Here is a 20,671-nt window from a genome sequence, read left to right on the forward strand (position 1 = left end):
AATTTGGCTTTGGCTGCATTACCCTATAGTTTATTTTTTATTATTTTTACAAATGTAATCAACATTTTCGTAAGTACTAGATGTGTTGGGATATTTAACATGCCATTTTAATTATATTATGCTGAAATGAACGAAATGAACGAAATGACTCGAAAAAAGATTCGTTCATTTTGCTGAACGAGACATAAAGATCCGAGTCAGTAAAATGATCCGAACTTCCCACTACTATAACGGAAAGAGAAAAGATTAGTTCATCTCTCGAGTCTTCGGGTTCGAGTCGTTCGTTCTTCAAGCCACAAACCCATAGCACTATACAGAAACAGAAATGATTAGTTCATTTTTTCGAGTCTTCGGGTTTGAGTACTTCGTTCTTTTGTCACGTGACCGCTGGTATCTTGCATCAACATTAGATTCGTATTATTGACTGCGTCTGAATATATATTGTTTTATATTTAGGAATTAAAATACAAAATATGTGCAATAAACATTATCTGAAAAATAATTATTGCCCCTGTCCGTCTCTTTTCTAAATGTTTCCTGTGCATCTGTGGTGTGTTTTATTATTATTATTATTATTTTTGTTGTTATATTATAATAACAACACACATTGTTATATATATATATATATATATATATATATATATATATATATATATATAGGCTATAGGCCTATAAGCTATGTTACAAAGGTGTAGGTTTGAAACTTTAGGTGACTAAAAAATCACTAAAATAACACTCAAAAATAGGCATGAATCCAAAATACATAACACTTCATTTAAAAAATTTTTAACAGATTTTTATTCATTAATAACACAAGGACAAAAAAAATCATAACAACTCAATAGAGAAAAATAAATTAGAGTGGATTCAAAATTAGTAATAGTCTAATTGACTTGAATTTGTGAAGTTAGACTTGAATAGTCAATATATTTCCCATATTTGTATGTCTATGATATTAACTGAAAATTATAATCCACTGTAAACGAGTCTCATCAAAGTGGTTTCCCCCACATACGGATAAAGCTTTTGCATTAACCAACTCTTAAATATCACATTCAATGTTATAGGAAATAATCTTCATGACAGAAATTCACAAATATAGCCTATACATTTGAGAACAGAAACGCATCACGTAACTGTAAAAGTAAAAATAAAATAAAAAAATAACTACGCGCTTGTTTGTAAAAAGGTTGTGAATTAGTATTCAATACGGTGACAAGTCACGTGACAAAAGAACGAAGGACTCGAACCCGAAGACTCGAGAGATGAACTAATCTTTTCTATTTCCGTTACTGACAGCATAGCCTCTATGGGACTGACAGGAAGAACGAAAGACTCGGATCCGGCCGAACCCGAATTCGAGACTCGAAAGATGAACTAATCTTTTCTCTTTCCGGTACTGACAGCATAGCCTCTATGGGACTGACAGGAAGAACGAAAGACTCGGATCCGGCCGAACCCGAATTCGAGACTCGAAAGATGAACTAATCTTTTCTCTTTCCGGTACTGACAGCATAGCCTCTATGGGACTGACAGGAAGAACGAAAGACTCGGACCCGAACCCGAACTCGAGACTCGAAAGATGAACTAATCATTTCTGTTTACAGTACAGATTCAGAACCTATATGTTGCGTAATGCGCATGCGCGGTCAACACAAAATGAACGAATCACTCTCTGAGACAACTCGGTAGTCCCGAGTCATATTAAAGATTCGTTCAAAATGAACGAATCTTTCATGAACGACACATCACTAGTCGATTACGTCGTGAAAGTTAAACACGCACGGGCGCGATTACCTATTATCTTATCCACAAATTATATTATTTTATAAAATCTGTATGACATATTCCATAATAATGGTGATAGTGGATGCATTTAAACATACACTCACCTAAAGGATTATTAGGAACACCATACTAATACTGTGTTTGACCCCCTTTCGCCTTCAGAACTGCCTTAATTCTACGTGGCATTGATTCAACAAGGCGCTGAAAGCATTCTTTAGAAATGTTGGCCCATATTGATAGGATAGCATCTTGCAGTTGATGGAGATTTGTGGGATGCACATCCAGGGCACGAAGCTCCCGTTCCACCACATCCCAAAGATGCTCTATTGGGTTGAGATCTGGTGACTGTGGGGGCCATTTTAGTACAGTGAACTCATTGTCATGTTCAAGAAACCAATTTGAAATGATTCGAGCTTTGTGACATGGTGCATTATCCTGCTGGACGTAGCCATCAGAGGATGGGTACATGGTGGTCATAAAGGGATGGACATGGTCAGAAACAATGCTCAGGTAGGCCGTGGCATTTAAACGATGCCCAATTGGCACTAAGGGGCCTAAAGTGTGCCAATTAAACATCCCCCACACCATTACACCACCACCACCAGCCTGCACAGTGGCAACAAGGCATGATGGATCCATGTTCTCATTCTGTTTACGCCAAATTCTGACTCTACCATCTGAATGTCTCAACAGAAATCGAGACTCATCAGACCAGGCAACATTTTTCCAGTCTTCAACTGTCCAATTTTGGTGAGCTTGTGCAAATTGTAGCCTCTTTTTCCTATTTGTAGTGGAGATGAGTGGTACCCGGTGGGGTCTTCTGCTGTTGTAGCCCATCCGCCTCAAGGTTGTGCGTGTTGTGGCTTCACAAATGCTTTGCTGCATACCTCGGTTGTAACGAGTGGTTATTTCAGTCAAAGTTGCTCTTCTATCAGCTTGAATCAGTCAGCCCATTCTCCTCGGACCTCTAGCATCAACAAGGCATTTTTTTTCCCACAGGACTGCCGCATACTGGATGTTTTTCCCTTTTCACACCATTCTTTGTAAACCCTAGAAATGGTTGTGCGTGAAAAAAATCCCAGTAACTGAGCAGATTGTGAAATACTCAGACCGGCCCGTCTGGCACCAACAACCATGCCACGCTCAAAATTGCTTAAATCACCTTTCTTTCCCATTCTGACATTCAGTTTGGAGTTCAGGAGATTGTCTTGACCAGGACCACACCCCTAAATGCATTGAAGCAACTGCCATGTGATTGGTTGATTAGATAATTGCATTAATGAGAAATTGAACAAGTGTTCCTAATAATCCTTTAGGTGAGTGTATAAGCTTTTACATTGTGGCCCATAATGTTTTTCTCCTGGTAGCTTCAAAGATTTGCAATACTGAAAATGAATTTTGTAGCCTATTTAATCTCCAATGACACTGCCCAAATTAGTGCTAATATCAGTATTAATGTGTATTAATGTAATCCATAAGATTACACACACTGTAACATGATAGATATGCAGAAGTTGCAATAGACTAACTATTAGGATATCCATCACTCTGACGGAGTTAGTTGAGTTTTAAAACTTCTCTCTTTTTGTCTGTTTTTATCCGTGTAATTTCCCATTGACTTATTGCTATTCCATTCCGTTCACATTACTAATAACGCGGCACGCTTCAGTCAAGTCAAATAAATGAAATTATTCATTATAGCCTAGTTGCGTTTCATTTAGTCTAAAACACTCAAAACAACATTGGATATCAAGTTTAACTGTGGGCTATACACTAAATTTTAAAATATTTAGGAGGAAAAAGTCTGATAAAGATTAATCGCTCTCTGGATAATAGCATTGTGCTATTTTTCATGCAAAGTAATGTAGTAGGCTAATTAATAAGCTATATCGTTTGTTGTCAACTTATAATAATTATTTGTAGAGCAATCAATATGAATATAAAATGTCTATATTCATTAGAACGTTGATCTATCTCTAGGAATTTAATTTTCATAAGAAATATAATTGTTTTCATTGTATTAAAATGATTACCTGACATTGTCCCCAACAGTTTGTGAATTTGTTGGACATTAGGATGTTTTAACAGATCGGATACCAGGATACCGGATACCGGATACACTTTAGAATACTGTTTCTTACTTACTGCAAAACTAATAAGGAATTATTGAAGAGCTAATATGTAATTATTCATTAACTACTTCTTCACTACTGTTAACTACTAAGTTAAGATGTGTTAACTAATCAGTATTTTATGAGTGTGTTAAGTAACAGTTAGTTAATCAATAACTAATGAATTAGAATAGGTTAATGGTAGTTCTTCAGGAGGTATGACAGAATTCATTAGTTATTGATTAACTAACTGATACTTAACACAATCATAAAATTATATTACATACTGATTAGTTAAGACATACATTTTTCAATTTTTCATCAATTACATGTGACTGTATGTGTATATTTGCCAGAGTTTTTACAACTGAGGATGATGGTGTTTGGATAAACACAAAAACGTATCGTTAACTTGTTTTATAGTCCAGTGACGTTTAATAAAGAGTAAAAAATCAATACGAGCTTCTGTACATGTCTGACAGAAATACAGTAAATCTGGTTAATATTAACAAGTGAAAAAGAAAAATAAAAGGTTTTAAAAATGTATATTTTATTTATTTATTTTAATTTATTGTTTTATTTATTTTAAAGCTTTTTATGGGAGACCATTTAAAACATATATATTTTTTTTTTTCATAAACACAAACGCCCTCCACAGTGCTATTCTATCCAGTTACATTTTAACACACATTGTGTTAAAAATCTATACAACATGTGTCAAAATACCATCAACACACTCTGTGCGCTGTTAACTGTTGGAAACTTTATTCCTTCATCGAAGCAAGGCCAGGAGATGTTGGGATATCGTTCAAGCAGAAGTTTTTCTTTATTGAGGACTTCGCTGAGCGTTGCTGCAGTCATCCAACAATCTAATCTAAAAGTAACTTTACATGGTATCTTATAGGCATTTTAGGAGGAGGGACTTTTGGAGGTGGAGACAATTTCAAACAAAGCATGTAAATGAGTATACAGGTTTAGGTAACACACCGTAGACTGAGGGTCTGGCCAATCCTAATTCAATCAGCATAACGATTCAACGTCTGGGGCTGGGGCTCTGAAAGCCATTTGCAGAACAAAAGGAAGAGAGTATCAGTGATCTGACTCATTTAGAAAACAGAAATTGGCAGTAATCTCTTGATATAATCATCATAACAGCTGCTAAACTTTCTCAGTTTATATTGGAATCTAAATTAAAACCTCAAATGCTAAAATCAGTATTCTTCACCGTGATGTTTATGTAAGGAAGCATATCTGAAATAGATTTTTAAATTTGTAATCCTTCATAACACTTCTCTTTTTACAGTGTATACATACATACATACAGTACATATATACAGATAACTATATTATATATCCAATTGTTCATTAATGAGTGTTTATTTGTAATGAATTATTTTGTGTTTAGCCGATAACTAGAGTTGTGAAGGTCTTCTGTGAGGTGGAAACATGATAGAAGAAAAGTCTTACCGTGTGAGTTAAAACTTATACATTTGATGTATGATGATTTGATTTGATAGATTTTTATTTGTAATAAATTGTAAGTTCTGTATCAAGTATGACACCATATATCAAACGATTTGTATATATTTTTTTTTTTTGCCTATGCAAAATGGACATACTATTTTAAATCTATATATCAAATAATAATAAAAAAAGTTTAAATAAGAGAATATAATTCAGTTCCATTCCATGTAAAGGTAAAACATACCTTAAAGGGTTAGATCACCCAAAAATTTAGATGTTCCCATAATTTTCTCGCCCTCAAGCCATCCTAGATGACTTTCTTTTTTCAGCCAAACACAATCAGTATGCTTACTAGGACTGCTCTTCCAAGCTTTATAATGGGAGTAAATGGTACCTTAGATTTTTAAAGCCCCAAAAAAGTGCATCCATCATCATAAAAGTAATCCACACGGCTTCAATAAAGTGAATGTAATGCTACGTGACATTGTTTACAAGCTGTTTTATTTCCGCGGATCACACTGATTGAGCGATTACACCAGATACTTCTCAGTAAGTTGTTCTAAATCTTTCAACATACCTTCTGATGTTCATTCATGTTTATCCTGTAAATGATAGTGAAGAGAAAGAGATGATAGCGTTATATCACGCTTGATTCACTGATCTCAGTGTTTAATTACTTATCAAAAGTGTTACATTATTAACAGACTTAAATTTTACATTACAACCACTGTGAAACTACAGCAAGAGTTCCAACAACACTCCATTATAATGATGGATTTTAAGCGTCATGCACAAAAAATTAAACAACATCCTTTAGAGTCACACACAAACATTAAAAATCAGCATATCAATCTCAACAATGGTAAAAAAAAAAAAAAAAAAAGAAACAAAACAGGCTACAGAAAGTCACAGCAAAAATATAAGCAAATAAAATACTGTAGAGCAGTTTGCTAAAACCTTGTTTTACAAATTGCAAACTGAGTGTAAAGCATATAGGGCCCTATTTTAACGGTCTGAAACGGAAGTGTCAAGCGCAAAGCGCAAGTAACTTTGTGGGTGGGTCTCCGGCGCTGTTGCTATTATACCGGCGGGATAAATTACTCTTGCGCCCGGCGCAAATCTAAAAGGGGTTGGTCTGAAGTAGCTTCATTATTCATAAGTGTGGTTTGGGCGTAACGTGAAATAAACCAATCAGAGCGTCATCTCACATTCCCTTTAAGAGCAGACGCGCTTATTCTATAGCGGATTCCTATTATAACGGCGGATTTGCCAGGCGCGCGCCAGGAGCGGTTCACAGCCGAGGAGACCGACGTTCTCGTCAGGGACGTTGGGGATGGAGAAACCCACCCAAATTAACTTCAGTTAAACAGGCGTATGATAATTTGGGTAAATGTGTAAGTTGTATGCTTTTATAATAAATTGTCTGTCTATCTATCTATCTATCTATCTATCGTAATAATGTATGATTTGCAAAAATGAAAACTGCTGCTTCTGTGTAGATGAGAGAATCAAAGTGCGCGTTGTGCACACGCTACATTGATTATGGCCAAGCATGCGCTCTTAAAATAGCATATGAATAACATGCGCAACGCGCCACTGACTTTAAACTATTTTTTCCTGGTTAGTGGCGCAATTGTTTTCTAAACGTGCAAAATCGCATGAAGGAACGTTTGCGCCGGAACACGCCTCCTCTTTGCGCTGAGCCGCCCCCGGGAGCGCAAGTGTATTTCTTAGTTAACCGACGTGCGTCTGTGGAGGGAAAAGTCCGCTTTGCGCAGGTGCAAAATAGGAATGATACATGCGTCGCTGTACAAAGTCAATTGCGCTGGGTGCAAGATAGGGCCCATAATGTGCTTGTAGTTTTGCAGACTTGGTCTGAAGATTTGGTACATGTGTGAATGGTTTCACTGAGTGAGCCTCAAGTAACACTTTTAGTGTGCAAGCAATTAAAAAATTGTAATGTTTCATGCTCAGAAATTCAATAACAAGTTACCACAGATTTAAGATTCACAAGGAATATTTAGTTGTATTATATGTTGAGCTGAACACTAAAGGGGCTCATTTAACAATATTTAACATGTGAATTTCATAGATTCTTTATTAAGAGGACGTATCCCCCCCCCCCCCCCCAAAGATGCATCACTATCGCAAACTCTCTGATGCCAGTGCTGACAGTGGTTACAGTGGTTACAGTGCTGCTGACAGTGGTTACAGTGGTTACAGTGCTAACAGTGAATCCTCAAATAAGAGCATTGGACAACCTCCTTCATTCAGAAAGAGTAAGTACATTTCATGAATTTGAGCAACATCAGTTTTGTGTTAGCAGCTTTAAACATCAAATCACCCTCAGAAAATGACCATTTTTTTTGTTTTTTTGTTTAAAGGTAAATGAAAATTACATTTAGTCCTGTGTATGTGTATTTCATATCGATTGATCCATAAATTGAATGTGCTAAAATTCAGTGCTAACACTCCTTAATCGCATATTCTCATACTCATATTTGAAGTTCATAGAGTCAATTCAGCAAAGTCAATAAAAAAAAAAAAAAAATCCCTGGTAATTTGTGCTGGGTATCGTTTCAAAAATTAAAAATATCGTAAAAACGAATTTTAATTATCGTTAAAAATCTTAAAATAAATTTATCGTTAACAATATTTGGGGACATTTTGTTTCTAATTCTAAACTTTGATTTTAGGAGTGTTAGAAAAACATGGACACACTGTAATGGATGAACAAAGGGTATCTGGAAAAGTGTTTCTGACCAAAAAAGAGGGAGTGTCCTATGCGGTCAAAGAGTTCAACTGCAGGGATGTAAGTAAAATCATTAATATGCCATAATAATTAGTTTATTAAAATATAATTTTTCAATATGTGTGTGTAAGCTTCATTTTTAAGTTTAAGTGATTTTTTTGCCACAAATATAATGAAAAAAAATTAAAATTCCTCTCAGAAAAAGAGTCTTCACGCAGGCAGGAAGGAAATCAAGATCATGGAGTCTCTGAATCATGGATATATTGTTTCCTATGTGGATTCATTTGAAGGTGTGTTTGTTTTAATTTTCTTAGAGACGGATGGTAATGTTCCCTTTAATCTATTACCGTTTGGTAAAACTTTATAATAACTGCATGCTATGAATCAGTAGGACGTTTTTCTATTGTCTTGGACTCATTGGTATTTGCACAAGGACTTCGTCATTGGTCTCGACCGAGTCCAGCAATGTATGTTTTTTTCTCCTTTAAAACAAAACCAGTGATGGAGCGTGCTTGTTCAGAAAACGGGTAACGTTATTGGTTTAATTCACAATCCATCTAGCTCCGCCCTATTCCCGGCTTTGCGTGTGCATGCTGCACGGAGGCATCAATCATTTTTATTTAGCTAACGGCAGGCATGTTCCAACCCGAACGTAAAAATTAACCTTAATTTGCATTTGAGTCTTTTTATGAGGTTAGAAAGTAGGGCTGAAAGATGAATTGTAATTTCAGTATCATTGCGATATGAACATGTTGTTTAGCGATGGGCACCGAAACGTGTTATTAAACGGGTCTGCAGCCTCTGCTCTCTCTGTCGCACACATCAGCGCGGGCACACACACACAGCGGTCGAGGTGTAGTGAAGAAGTGAGTTGACAACAGGTAACGTTAGTTACATTTAGTTATATTCAAATTAGTGCTGTCAACGTTAATGCGTTAACACATGCATGCTATTAATTTTTGTCCAGTTTAACACGTTAAAATATTTAACGCAATTAATGCAGCATTAATATTTTCTGCCAGCCTTTTGCTAGCGTTACATCACCCTCTTATTCATTTAAATGCTTTTAAACCATTCAAGCGCAGTAAGACAAAAGAGAACAGAGAACGCACTGTCCTGTTTATGTGACACACACACGATGCACAGACAGCGACAGAATCGAGTTCTCTTTCGCGCTTGAACGAACAATAACAATCCCAAAATGTCAGTTTTGTCGAGTATCCTCTTAAGAGCAGACTTAAATGTGTAACCGTGGCGCTACCCAAATGTCACACTTGATCCTGACTACGCCACCGGGGTTCCCTTTTGAGAGGTCTCTCGTATTGTGTAAGTAGCTTACGCTATGGGAAAACTCCTTTTCTGAGAGCGGTTGCTCTATCACTGAAAGCTTTTCTCCCATACCTAAAAGGCCACCACGTCTTGGTCCAGACGGACAACAAGTCAGTGGTGTCCTATATAAATCACCAAGGTGGACTCAAGTCGAACAACCTGCACACCATGGCCAAAAATCCAGAGACAATGTTCCCCCAGGGGAATGGTCTCTTCACCCACAAACGATTCAGCTGATATGGAGCATCTTCGGCTAGGCAGAGGTCGACCTCTTCGCCTCGGAAGACAACGCTCCTTGCCGAACATTTTTCTCCTCACGCAGGCGAACGGGAAGATCTGGCATCTCTGTCACGGCTTGTGGGCCCTTCATGTATGGCCCTTCAACGGGTATCCGGGTGTCTCCCGGATAGGGTGCTAAAAACCATCACTGAAGCAAAAGGCATCTTTACGCTCTAAATTGGGTAGTATTTTCCAGCTGGTGTGCAGCACAGAGCCTCGATCCCTACTCATGCGGAGCGACAAAGGTGCTCTCCTTTTTGCAAGAGCAGTTGTGCGCTTCCTCAAAGGGGCAGGAAGGTAAAAACCCTCCTCAACCCCCCCTCTGTGCCTATCTGGGACCTCTGCACGGTCCTGGAAGCATTGAAGGGTGCCCCATTTGAGCCTCTTCAGTGCGCTGACCTGAAGCCTCTTTTGCTCAAAACTGCTCTCTTACTGGCACTGGCATCAGTCAAGCGAGTGGGTGATTTGCAAGCGCTACCAGTGAGCACGTCCTGCCCTGAGTTTGGGCCTAGAGTCGTCCTTAAGCCAAGGCATAGTTATGTTCCTAAAGTGCTCTCCACTCCGTTCAGAGCGCAGGTCATTTCGCTAGGTCAGCTCTTCCCTCGCCAGAGGACGAAAGAGAATATACTCTGCCCTGTTAGGGCTCTCAGAGTCTATTTGGAGCGTTCTGCCCTGTTCAGGCAGTCAGAACAGCTCTTCATATGTTTTGGCAGCCACAACAAAAGGCTTGCGGTGACAAAGAAAACATTATTGCTCTGGATAGTGGATGCTATCGTGCTGGCTTATGAGTCTAAGGGCCTTCATTGCCCCTTAGGCATCAGAGCTATGATGCCTATGAGTTATGATGTCTGAAAACCATACTCGGGCCGGACAGTACGGGGCTACTAGGAGCAAGCTGATCCCGTAACGCCGGACCCTCTCTAGAACTCCTGGGAGAAGAGTGATCGGGGGAAATGCGTATCAGAGGTATACTTTGGTTACTATCAGAGGGCTCTGGTTCATAGCTCTGGTTGCCATGGCAGTACGAGCGGAAACCAGGGACAACGCGGATATGACGCCATTGACGGCGACAAAACGGAAATAAAGAAACGGGACGTTTCTCGAATTAAATTACAAATTTCTCCTGGTTTGAAAGTTGTTGGAAACAGTCGGGATAATGTAAGTACACAACTAAAAAAAATATATAACATAGATATAGTGATTTTTGCTATTTTTAAAGCAAAAAAGGTACATATTGTGGCTTTAAACTGCAAATTAACATTTATATTTCTTATATAAACGAAAGACTTATGTTACAGACATATGAAAGACAACATTTCGTTGACTAGTTTTGGATAGATGGTATGGTGTACCACAAGGTTCAATACTAGGACCAAAATTATTTACATTATACATAAATGATATTGTTAAAACTTCTGATTTGTTGAAATTCGTAGTCTTTGCAGATGAAACCAATATATTTTGTGAAGGAGAGAATCTTCAACATCTGTTGAAGATTGTCTCTCAAGAGTTGGTTCAGCTTAAATTGTGGTTTGATTTAAACAAATTATCTCTCAATATAAAGAAAACTAAATTTATGATTTTTGGGAAACGTAGAATTCCTGAAGACTTAACTATTGAAGTACTGTGTGATAACACCAGATTAGAAAGAGTTTATGAAAACTCCTTTCTGGGAGTAATAATTGACCATAAGCTCAGCTGGAAACCACAAGTCAATTGCATTAGTTCTAAATTGGCAAAGATCATTGGTATACTCTGTAAAGTGAGACCCATGTTGAACCAGGAAACAATGTATATTTTATATTGTGCGCTTTTTCTTCCTTATTTGTCCTATTGTACAGAGGTGTGGGGCAATACCTATAAAACCACCCTAAAGACGATATGCACTATGCAGAAAAAGGCAATAAGAATAGTTTGCAATGTTGGCTATCATGCACATACAAATGATTTATTTTTAAAATTACAAACATTAAAATTTAAAGACATAGTGGATTTTAAGACCACACAAATTATGTATAAAGCTAAAAACAAAGTACTCCCTAATAATATTCAAAAATGGTTTAAGGAAAGAGATAGTAGATATAATTTAAGAAGGAGAGGAAATCTCTCTCAATCAATGGCACGTACTACACTTAAAAGCATGTGCATATCTGTCAACGGGGTGAGGCTGTGGAATAATTTACCTATAACAATTAAGGAAAGCAAACATATTGTGCAATTCAAAAGAAGGTTTAAAATGTCTATATTAGAAAAGTATATAAATTAAGGTGGACATGGGACAAACATCTCATTTCCTCTTCAAGAGGTTGATTTGAATTACCATTCGTCTGTTTCTTGCCATTTTGCATATATTTAATTATTATTACTATTTTTTTATATTATATTGTGTGATTTATATTCAGATAAATGTACTTTAAATGATTAAGTTTTTTCTTAATAAGGATAAATTATGATATCTTGCAAGAGTAAACAGTAGCCGTTTCAAAGCTAGATGTGTAAAAGGGGAAGGCAAATATAAGTTAGCTTCTTCCTTCTCCTTTCTTGTTTTTTTTTTCATTTCTTTTGAACATGCTGAGACTTTTAGTTTTATTGTTTTCTGTTAAAATATGTTTTGTTGCTAATGATCATGTTCTGAAGAAGAAAAAGAAAAAAAGAAGAAAATTCATTCATTCATTCATTCATAGATTATACATTTTTACTGTAAAATATTTGCCACCTCAAATAAGCTTTTGTTTGCCAATTTTTGCTCATATGTTAAATATAGTATGTTTTGTCAAAAATAAAGTAATCAAATAATATGTTATTATGTGTTTGTTCCAATGTAGCCTAGGCTATATTCAAAGTAAAGAATCGTTAACTTTGAAATATGTATGATAAAATGTATACTTTAGTTTTTACAAAGAAAGATTGCACTTGAATTGTTGTTGTAATTGTAACCTTTTTAATAAAAAAATATATATTTACAAGGTAGATGTAAACAAACTATTCAAATGTAAATATAAGCCTTTTCTTTAAATAATTTTTATTGTGTTTTATTAGTGACAAATTTGGGGAGAGGATACATATTCCAAAACTGAAAATACAGTATGAGAATTAACTGCACAATTACTAGACATGGAAAAATAAAATAAAAATTAGATGCTTCCAACTGTGAACCAATTTGGTAGAATATATATATATATATATATATATATATATATATATATATATATATATATATATATATATATATATATATACATATTGCTCTTGCATTCTTTCTTGTGGCTCAGTGACACACCTGAATGAATGGCTCATTAAGTATGCGGGCCCCATTGTCTCCTCAGGTGTGAACCACTACATATGCATGATGGTGTTGGTCGTTAACGCCCACTCGCATATTGCCTTTCCAAACAGAAAGTGTCTTGCAAAATTTAAATCAATGTATTGTTTTATGTGAATGATTAGGCAGGATGATTTTCAGATCATTTTGAAGAAAAAATTCTAGGCGACAAAATGCATTATTCAGAAGTCTTATTGACACATATTTAGTATAGACCCCTCTGGGGTCTAAGGGGTTTTTGGGGTCCTTGAGATGTTCTGACATGCCCTGACATTTGTACTTTTTTCAGTTGATTATAAACATATTAATGGCAAAGGTGTAATTACACTCTATTTAGCACAAACAGGGCTACCATAATATGTGAGCAACATGCATGTACATGTTTGTATTTTTGAGAGAATAATGTTTATGCATGGTTATTGAAAAAACTAAAAACTAAAGTTTCTGAAATAAGGCCACAAAACACATACTAAATATGTGTCAATAAGACTTTTGACTAATGGATGTCGTTGCCTAGAGTTTTTTCTTCAAAATGATGTGAAAATCATCCTGCCCTTATCATTCACATAACACAATACATTGATTTAAATCTTGTAAAACACTTTTTGTTTGTAAAGTCAATATGCGCAAGGGGCGTCAACCATTCAACAGCATCATGCATATGTAGTGGTTCACACCTCAGGAGACAATGGGGCCCGCATACTTAATGAGCCATTCATTCAGGTGTGTCACCTATAGCCACAAGAAAGAATGCAAGAGCAATATATATATATATATATATATATATATATATATATATATATATATATATATATATATATATATATATATATATATATATATTCTACCAAATTGGTTCACAGTTGGAAGCATGTCAATTTAAAAAAAAAAAAATTTCACAAATTTTGCTTGCAAATTGTATAATATCCAAGGAAAACATGTCTAGTAATTGTGCAGTTAATTCTCATACTGTATTTTCAGTTTTGGAATATCCTCCTGGGACCCAAGAATAGACTTTTGTCCACTGTAGTGGACATTATATTTTAGTGAATTTCTCTGACATCATACATGGCACATGGCACAACCTGGGTGTTCTGTAAAGAGCACATTCAGGGCTTTTCAGAGATACCAAATGTTTGGAGGTTTCACCATGAAAACAACTTCTCCTTGGTCTTTAAAAATGTCTGACATTAATTTAGTGATCAAATGTAGCATTCTTATGGAAATATGATAATATATTGTAATTATAATTTAAATTGGACTACTTTTCAAATTGTATTTCATAAAACAACATCTCAGGAAAATGTTATGGGGTTTCAAATTAAAAAAATACTTTCTGTTACAGAACAGGGCATTGATTTCAAACGTGTCCACTGTAAAGGACATCAGGACTTAAATCGTCTTTATCAGGCATTTTAGGAGACACAACAAGTGAATATGGAAATAAATTATACATCAATATTCCTATGAATATAATATAATATTATATATTATTATTAAAACGTTGCCAATTATTACTCCAATTATTACACTTCTTTTTTCATTAAATGTTGCTTCAAGAACACATTAATGTGCAAATTAGATACAGTTTATAGATACATTGCAGTGAATGGGAATATTAATTTATGGCCATTTTACCCACATATTGCATAAAGTAAAATGGAGTATCAATTCATTCCGTTATTTCTTTCATAACATAGTTGAAAATAATCTTTATACAAATTTTGGTTGAAAAAAATCCTGAAACCCCAAAATGTATTGGTGATTGAAAAAAAATCCCATTGTTTTTGCCTATACATATAATTTCTTGTCATTTTATTTTTTAAACAACTTAGTCCTGGTGTCCACTACAGAGGACATAGCATAACGTATGAATAAAATATTATTTTTCAAAAATGTTTTTTTTTACCATTTGTTTATTGTGCTCTAAACAGTGTGATGACATGGAAAAAAACTACATTCAAAAACCTTTTTTTTTTTCTGGGTCTCAGGAGGATATGTATCCTCTCCACAAATTTGTCAATAATAAAACACAATAAAAATTATTTAAAGAAAAGGCTTATATTTACCTTTTAAAATTAGTTTACATCTACCTTGTAAATATATATTTTTTATTAAAAAGGTTACAATTACAACAACAATTGAAGTGTAATCTTTCTTTGTAAAAACTAAAGTATACATTTTATCATACATATTTCAAAGTTAAGGATTCATTACTTCGAATATAGCCTACATTGACAAAACATACTATATTTAACATATTAGCAAAAATTGGCAAACAAAAGCTTATTTGAGGTGGCAGATATTTTACAGTAAAAATGTGTAATCTATCCAAAACTAATCAACAAAATGTTATCTTTCATTTGTCTGTAACATAGGTCTTTCGTTTTTATTATAAGGAATATAAATGTTAATTTGCAGTTTAATACGTTGCTTATACAAATACATTTTATTTCAACATATTTATTTCAACACAGAAACGCAATTCAAATTTAAACCGTCTTTTTGCGAGTTGTGGTAAACAGCGCATCTCTGCCGTTCATTCATTCACACAGAAACGCGATTTACTTGAGAATGAAAAAAAAAACTTACTACAGTATTCCATCCGTTGCTCCTCGAAATACCAGCACTTCTGAGGTACATTTTCCATTATTATTATTCCTCACAGCGCTGCGAGACAGTGTAAACAAGTACAATGATCTGAATAAACTTGATGTGTTTTCTCGAGCTGATATGGGGGCGTTCACAGTTTGTATGGGATCGTCTCAGTCATTTGCGTTTGAATAGCGCGCGCTCTCCGTGGGCGGGGCAGATTAAAATGTAATGAGCTGAGATGAGAACGACTGACATCTCTCTCTTTTCATAAAGATTACATGAACAGAGAATATATATATATTTTTTTATATAAATTACTTCATTTAAAAGAAGAGAATTCAAGCTTCATGTCTGTGTGTCTGTATGCCTGTTTGACTGAGTATTCGCTGAGTTATTGTTCATTTTCGGACGCGTTTCAGAATGGACTTCACTGACAGAGAGAAGGCAGAACTCGCTTCGTGTTTATTTTTCTTTATTTGGCGAAAAGCACAACCCTTTGTTTTTATTGTGAGTATACACAAAAATAATACACATTTAACAGAATCGATTGATGTATGAAACTTGTTTGTAATATCAAAGTCAACATAGCAAAATTAATCTCTTTTGAACTGATAAAAAAAAAAAAAAGCGAGCTGGTATCGCCGGCGATACGGCCGACCCCAGTGGGTTAATGTCGTCGAGGGCAACCTCCCCGCTGTCATCCTCCTCTTTGAGGAAGTGGGCCTGGTATGCCTGCAGTTGCCCCATTGTGTGCAGGCATGTACCAGCCCGACCTGCCGCCATATAAGCTTTCCCAACCAAGGCCGATGTACGGCAGGGCTTGGAGGGAAGCGCCGGAGCCCTCAGGGATGATGCAGCATCGGGCGAGAGATGTGATGCAAAAGTCTCTTCGACCCGTGGCATCATCCTGTAGCCCTTCTCCTTCGCACCCACAATGGATGAATAATTATGTACTAGTGGGCTCAATATATGTGAGGAGAAGGGCTTATCCCACGATCTCGACACCTCAGTGTGGAGATCTGTGAAAAATGGAAGACTCCGGCGCGAAGGTTGTGACCAAGATTGCTTCTCTGATGGCCATTCAATATTTAATTTACTGACCGCTCTGGTCACAACCTCCAGCAGCTCCTCAAACACGGGAGAATGGGGTGGCATTGGGGTCCGATTCACCCCAATGTGTCGATTCTCGACGCAGCGCGAATTCCCTCGAAAGGGAACTAAACATCTTTGTACAAACTATTACTGCAAATGCCACACTCACACCTCACTATGGCGTTTCGGGGTCACAACACCGGAAGGAGACGGAAAAGGTTAAAGCGTCAGGAAGTTACGCCGTCTACTAACCTTTGAGCTATTTATAGAGCAAAATAAATACATGCCCCACCCCGTACACAATCCTTATTCACTCGGTCACAAATTAGTTAAATAAAGTCTTAAATAAAAGTAAAGAGTTGTGAAAGAATGAGGCGCATGCAGCAGCGGCTGGTCTTAAAGGGACAGCAGCCAATAAAGCTTTCTTTCAGTAAAGTTAATCAAAGAACAAAGGGAACAGAGAAAATTACTCACTGCTCTTGACTAAATAACTTTTGTAGCTTTAATAAGGATTAACTATTTAATTTATAGTTTATGCAGTGCAGGCTGCATATAACTTTGATAACTTTATTCAATTTCTGTATATTTCCTAACTGTTAGACAGGAAGGGCACAGGTAAATATGACATTTATTATGGGTTGATGTGAGGATTGTTTCACTTACTGTGTGTTCACACCGGACACGAATAGCTCGTCAAATTTGCGCGTCAATTTTGCTCTTGAAAAATTAAAAAAGTTCTCTTGTAAAATCAAAAGTTTGAAGCGAAATTTACGCGCGTCAGAGGCAAAAGTTCCGAAACCCGTTGGCGGCCATCTTTTTACAAGATGTCTGATGTTGATCGATCATTTATCGAGAGAGTCACCGCTCTGTATTTGCTCTGGAGAGCAGAACAGCGGCGTAGGGATCATCGGCGCCGTATTTGGGTCCACCAGACCCTTCGGAGGCGAACCCAGTTTGGCGAGTTTCACTTTTCATTTGCTCCAGGAGCTGCGCCTGGATGACGGCCGCTATCAGCGGTGCTTCCGCCTGTCTCGCGCTCAGTTTAATGACCTGTTGTCCCGCTTTGGAGCAAGGATCACCCTCGGCATCACCCACATAATCTGTAATTTATTTTTGTATTGATGATGAATGGAGCCAGCCTCCAAAAGTAATTAACTGGTCCTGTGTTTTTTTGTTTTTTTTCACACAACACTGTCCAGACACAAACTATTCTTATACACTAAAGTATATTGGTTGTCTTTAGATTAGAACAGAGGTCTTCAATCCTGCTCCTGGAGGGCCACTGTCCTGCAAAGTTTAGTTCCAACCCTAATCAAACACACCTGAATCAGCTCATCTAGCTCTTCAGAATCGCTTTAATATTCAAAGGCAGGTGTGCTGAAGCAGGTTGGAACTAAACTCTGCAGGACAGTGGCCCTCCAGGAGCAGGATTGAAGACCTCTGCATTAGAATAATAATGTTTAATATTAATCTGGATTTAGATATGGAATAAATAGCATTCAATACAAAATGAATATGTCTCGTATGTTGAAATCAAGTTTTTATGTGATAAAAGATATACTTTTTTTTACTTCACCATGTGACAGCAGCAAGCAGGCTCCTGATTGGTTAACGCGGCGCGAATTGACGCAGAAGTTCAGATTTTTCAACTCGGGCGGCAGACGCGAATTCGCGTCAAACGCGTGAATGCACAAAGAGCACTACATAAAATCATTCGCGCCATTCGGGCAAATGAGGCGTATTCGCCTCAGGAATTTTTTACGCGCGTAATGCGTCTTTGCATTGACTTGACATTGAAATCACTCGCGCCTGACGCGCTATTCGCGTCCGGTGTGAGCGCACCATTAAAGTTCACTTAAAGGGATACTTCAGGATTTAGCATTAAGCTTTGTATTAGTAGAAAACCTGTAGTATTTTTGAATTACCGTGCTTTCCACCCTCATATCCCCCTGAGAGGAGAGATTTATGTATTTTTTATCTGGAAAAAATCCTCCGATGACGCAAAAATCGTCATATTGCGTCATCGGAGGATTTTCTGGCCAGAGGCTAAAGACTACAGCCAGTAGGAGGAGCTGTCCCACATGTTTTCAACCCGCAAATAGAGGGTGGGATCTCACTCACAGAATGTACACATAGCCTGCGTCCCAATGTGCATACTATCCATCCTAAATAGTATGTGACATTAGTAACTGTCAATACTATTTAGGGCAGATAGGTTGGATAGTATGCACATTGGGACGCAGGGATAGTTCAGCCATCTTTCTTTGGAAGCTAAGCTAACAGGCTCTTGTTCTGTGGAGAAAACTGAGTAGTAGGAGAAAGCTGAGTAGTAGGGGTTACCATCCTCTTTTTCCCGGACATGTCCGGCTGTCGAGATCGTCCAAAATGTCCGGGATTCGGCTTTTGCTTTCTGCGGTCGCCATTCATTATTTACATGCACACCTTTTGTTTCAATCTAGCTGAATTCATTCCGATTGGTGAATCTGAATGTAGTGTTTACATGAACGCTAAACAAGTGATCGGTTTATATGCGTTTTAACATTGCTAAGAAAATTCCCGCTCCTCTGTGAGAGATACGAGACCGGCGCGTCTCACAGGTGAAAAGTAATCGCGCTCATCAGTAATCACCCAACCGGCCTCCTGCCGTTCTCCCGCGGCCCTCAGCCTCGTCCTGCTCGCCACAGTAAACATGATGAATGGCGACTGTAGAACGCAAAAGCCGAATCCCGGACATTTTGGGCGATCTCGAAATCCAGGGCAAACTCATCACGGAGACTCGCTAGTAGCCTAGCTTTGTTGTTTTCAACTGTGCTCTCTTACCGGTAGGCGTGGCTTGGGAGTGGCCTCCTAGGGCAGTGAAGCAAGTGCATTCTGGGAGTTGTTGTCTTCCATCCACATAAGCCAAAAATAAATTTTCTGGCTTTTCTTAGTCTATAAAGCTCCAAATTCAAAAATAATTTCACATTTCTTCTACATAAATGACCTATTTTAAATACACATTCATCTTTCCAGAGGTGAAGTATCCCTCTAAATATATATATATATATATATATATATATATATATATATATATATATATATATATATTTGAAGCCTACTAAATGTAAAAAATAAATTAAAAAAAAGATAGCTTTCAATACACTGTAATGTTGAATGGCTATAATTAAAGTTTCAAAATGGGGGGGTATTTTAATTAATCATAAAATGGCCCTGATATGTCACTAGACATTAAGAAATCATGTTCATTTCAAATACTTATATCACTGACAACAGTAGTCCGGCCAGGATATTGTCAGATTTAAAAGTGAAGTTGCAGCCCTCAACTGATGTTCTATTTCCTTGAGACATCAGTAGCTGTATTAATATCAGTGATACTGGCCTTCATTCATAAAAATATGCCATTAAACAAGTAAAAGTAAAATATACTGTCTTTATGTTGTTTCTACATTAATTTGATTAACTGTGAAATTATCACATTATAAAATATATTAAAAACGTATTCTTAAACGTATTCTTAAACATTTCTTTTTATTGCGATTAATTGTGATTAATCGCAGAATTTTTTATTTTTTATGTTTTAATCGATTGACAGCACTAATTCAAATATTCTATTCTAAATCTGTAGTGAATATAGAAACAACCAGGCAGCTAATATGCACGCTTTAATATGCACACATGCTTTTTGATCATTACAAATAATAATGCAAAATTATTATAGTTAAAGGAACCATATGTAAGATTGTGGCCAAAACTGGTACTGCAATCACTTTCAAATTACTGTAGAGCGATGTATCCCCTCCCCCTCCCCCTCCCCCATGACTCGAGGTTGCCAGATAGGCTGCAGGATCCAGCAGGAATGTAGGCTGCTACAAGAGCTTCCAATGGCAAGTGACGAGTCCTACACAGTACGTTTTTTTTTCCTTGTTTTATTTCGGACTT

The 20,671-nt window shown here is 36.7% G+C and overlaps 1 protein-coding gene and 1 long non-coding RNA gene across 4 annotated transcripts in view; one reads left to right on the forward strand and one right to left on the reverse strand.

The window, feature by feature from the left end:
* The window catches only part of LOC309492563, a 276,178-nt gene extending 273,358 nt beyond the window's left edge, over positions 1-2,820 (reverse strand). Inside the window, exon 1 of the long non-coding RNA XR_014203586.1 lies at positions 1,893-2,820. This is a non-coding gene — a long non-coding RNA (uncharacterized lncRNA). The remainder of the gene's footprint in view (positions 1-1,892) is intronic.
* LOC309492437 (uncharacterized protein) overlaps positions 1-20,671 on the forward strand; it is a 49,295-nt gene that overhangs the window by 5,399 nt on the left and 23,225 nt on the right. For 2 of the 3 annotated variants that reach the window (XM_082161411.1, XM_082161413.1), the window contains exons 2-4: positions 7,456-7,642; positions 8,060-8,175; positions 8,315-8,405. In XM_082161411.1, the coding sequence (XP_082017537.1) occupies positions 7,498-7,642; positions 8,060-8,175; positions 8,315-8,405 (352 nt within the window). In that variant the 5' untranslated portion in view covers positions 7,456-7,497. The remainder of the gene's footprint in view (positions 1-7,455; positions 7,643-8,059; positions 8,176-8,314; positions 8,406-20,671) is intronic. The other variant, XM_082161412.1, reaches the window with a different exon arrangement.

The sequence above is a fragment of the Leuciscus leuciscus genome, assembly GCF_965113295.1.
Source record: "Leuciscus leuciscus genome assembly, chromosome: 2".
Classification (NCBI taxonomy): domain Eukaryota; kingdom Metazoa; phylum Chordata; class Actinopteri; order Cypriniformes; family Leuciscidae; genus Leuciscus; species Leuciscus leuciscus.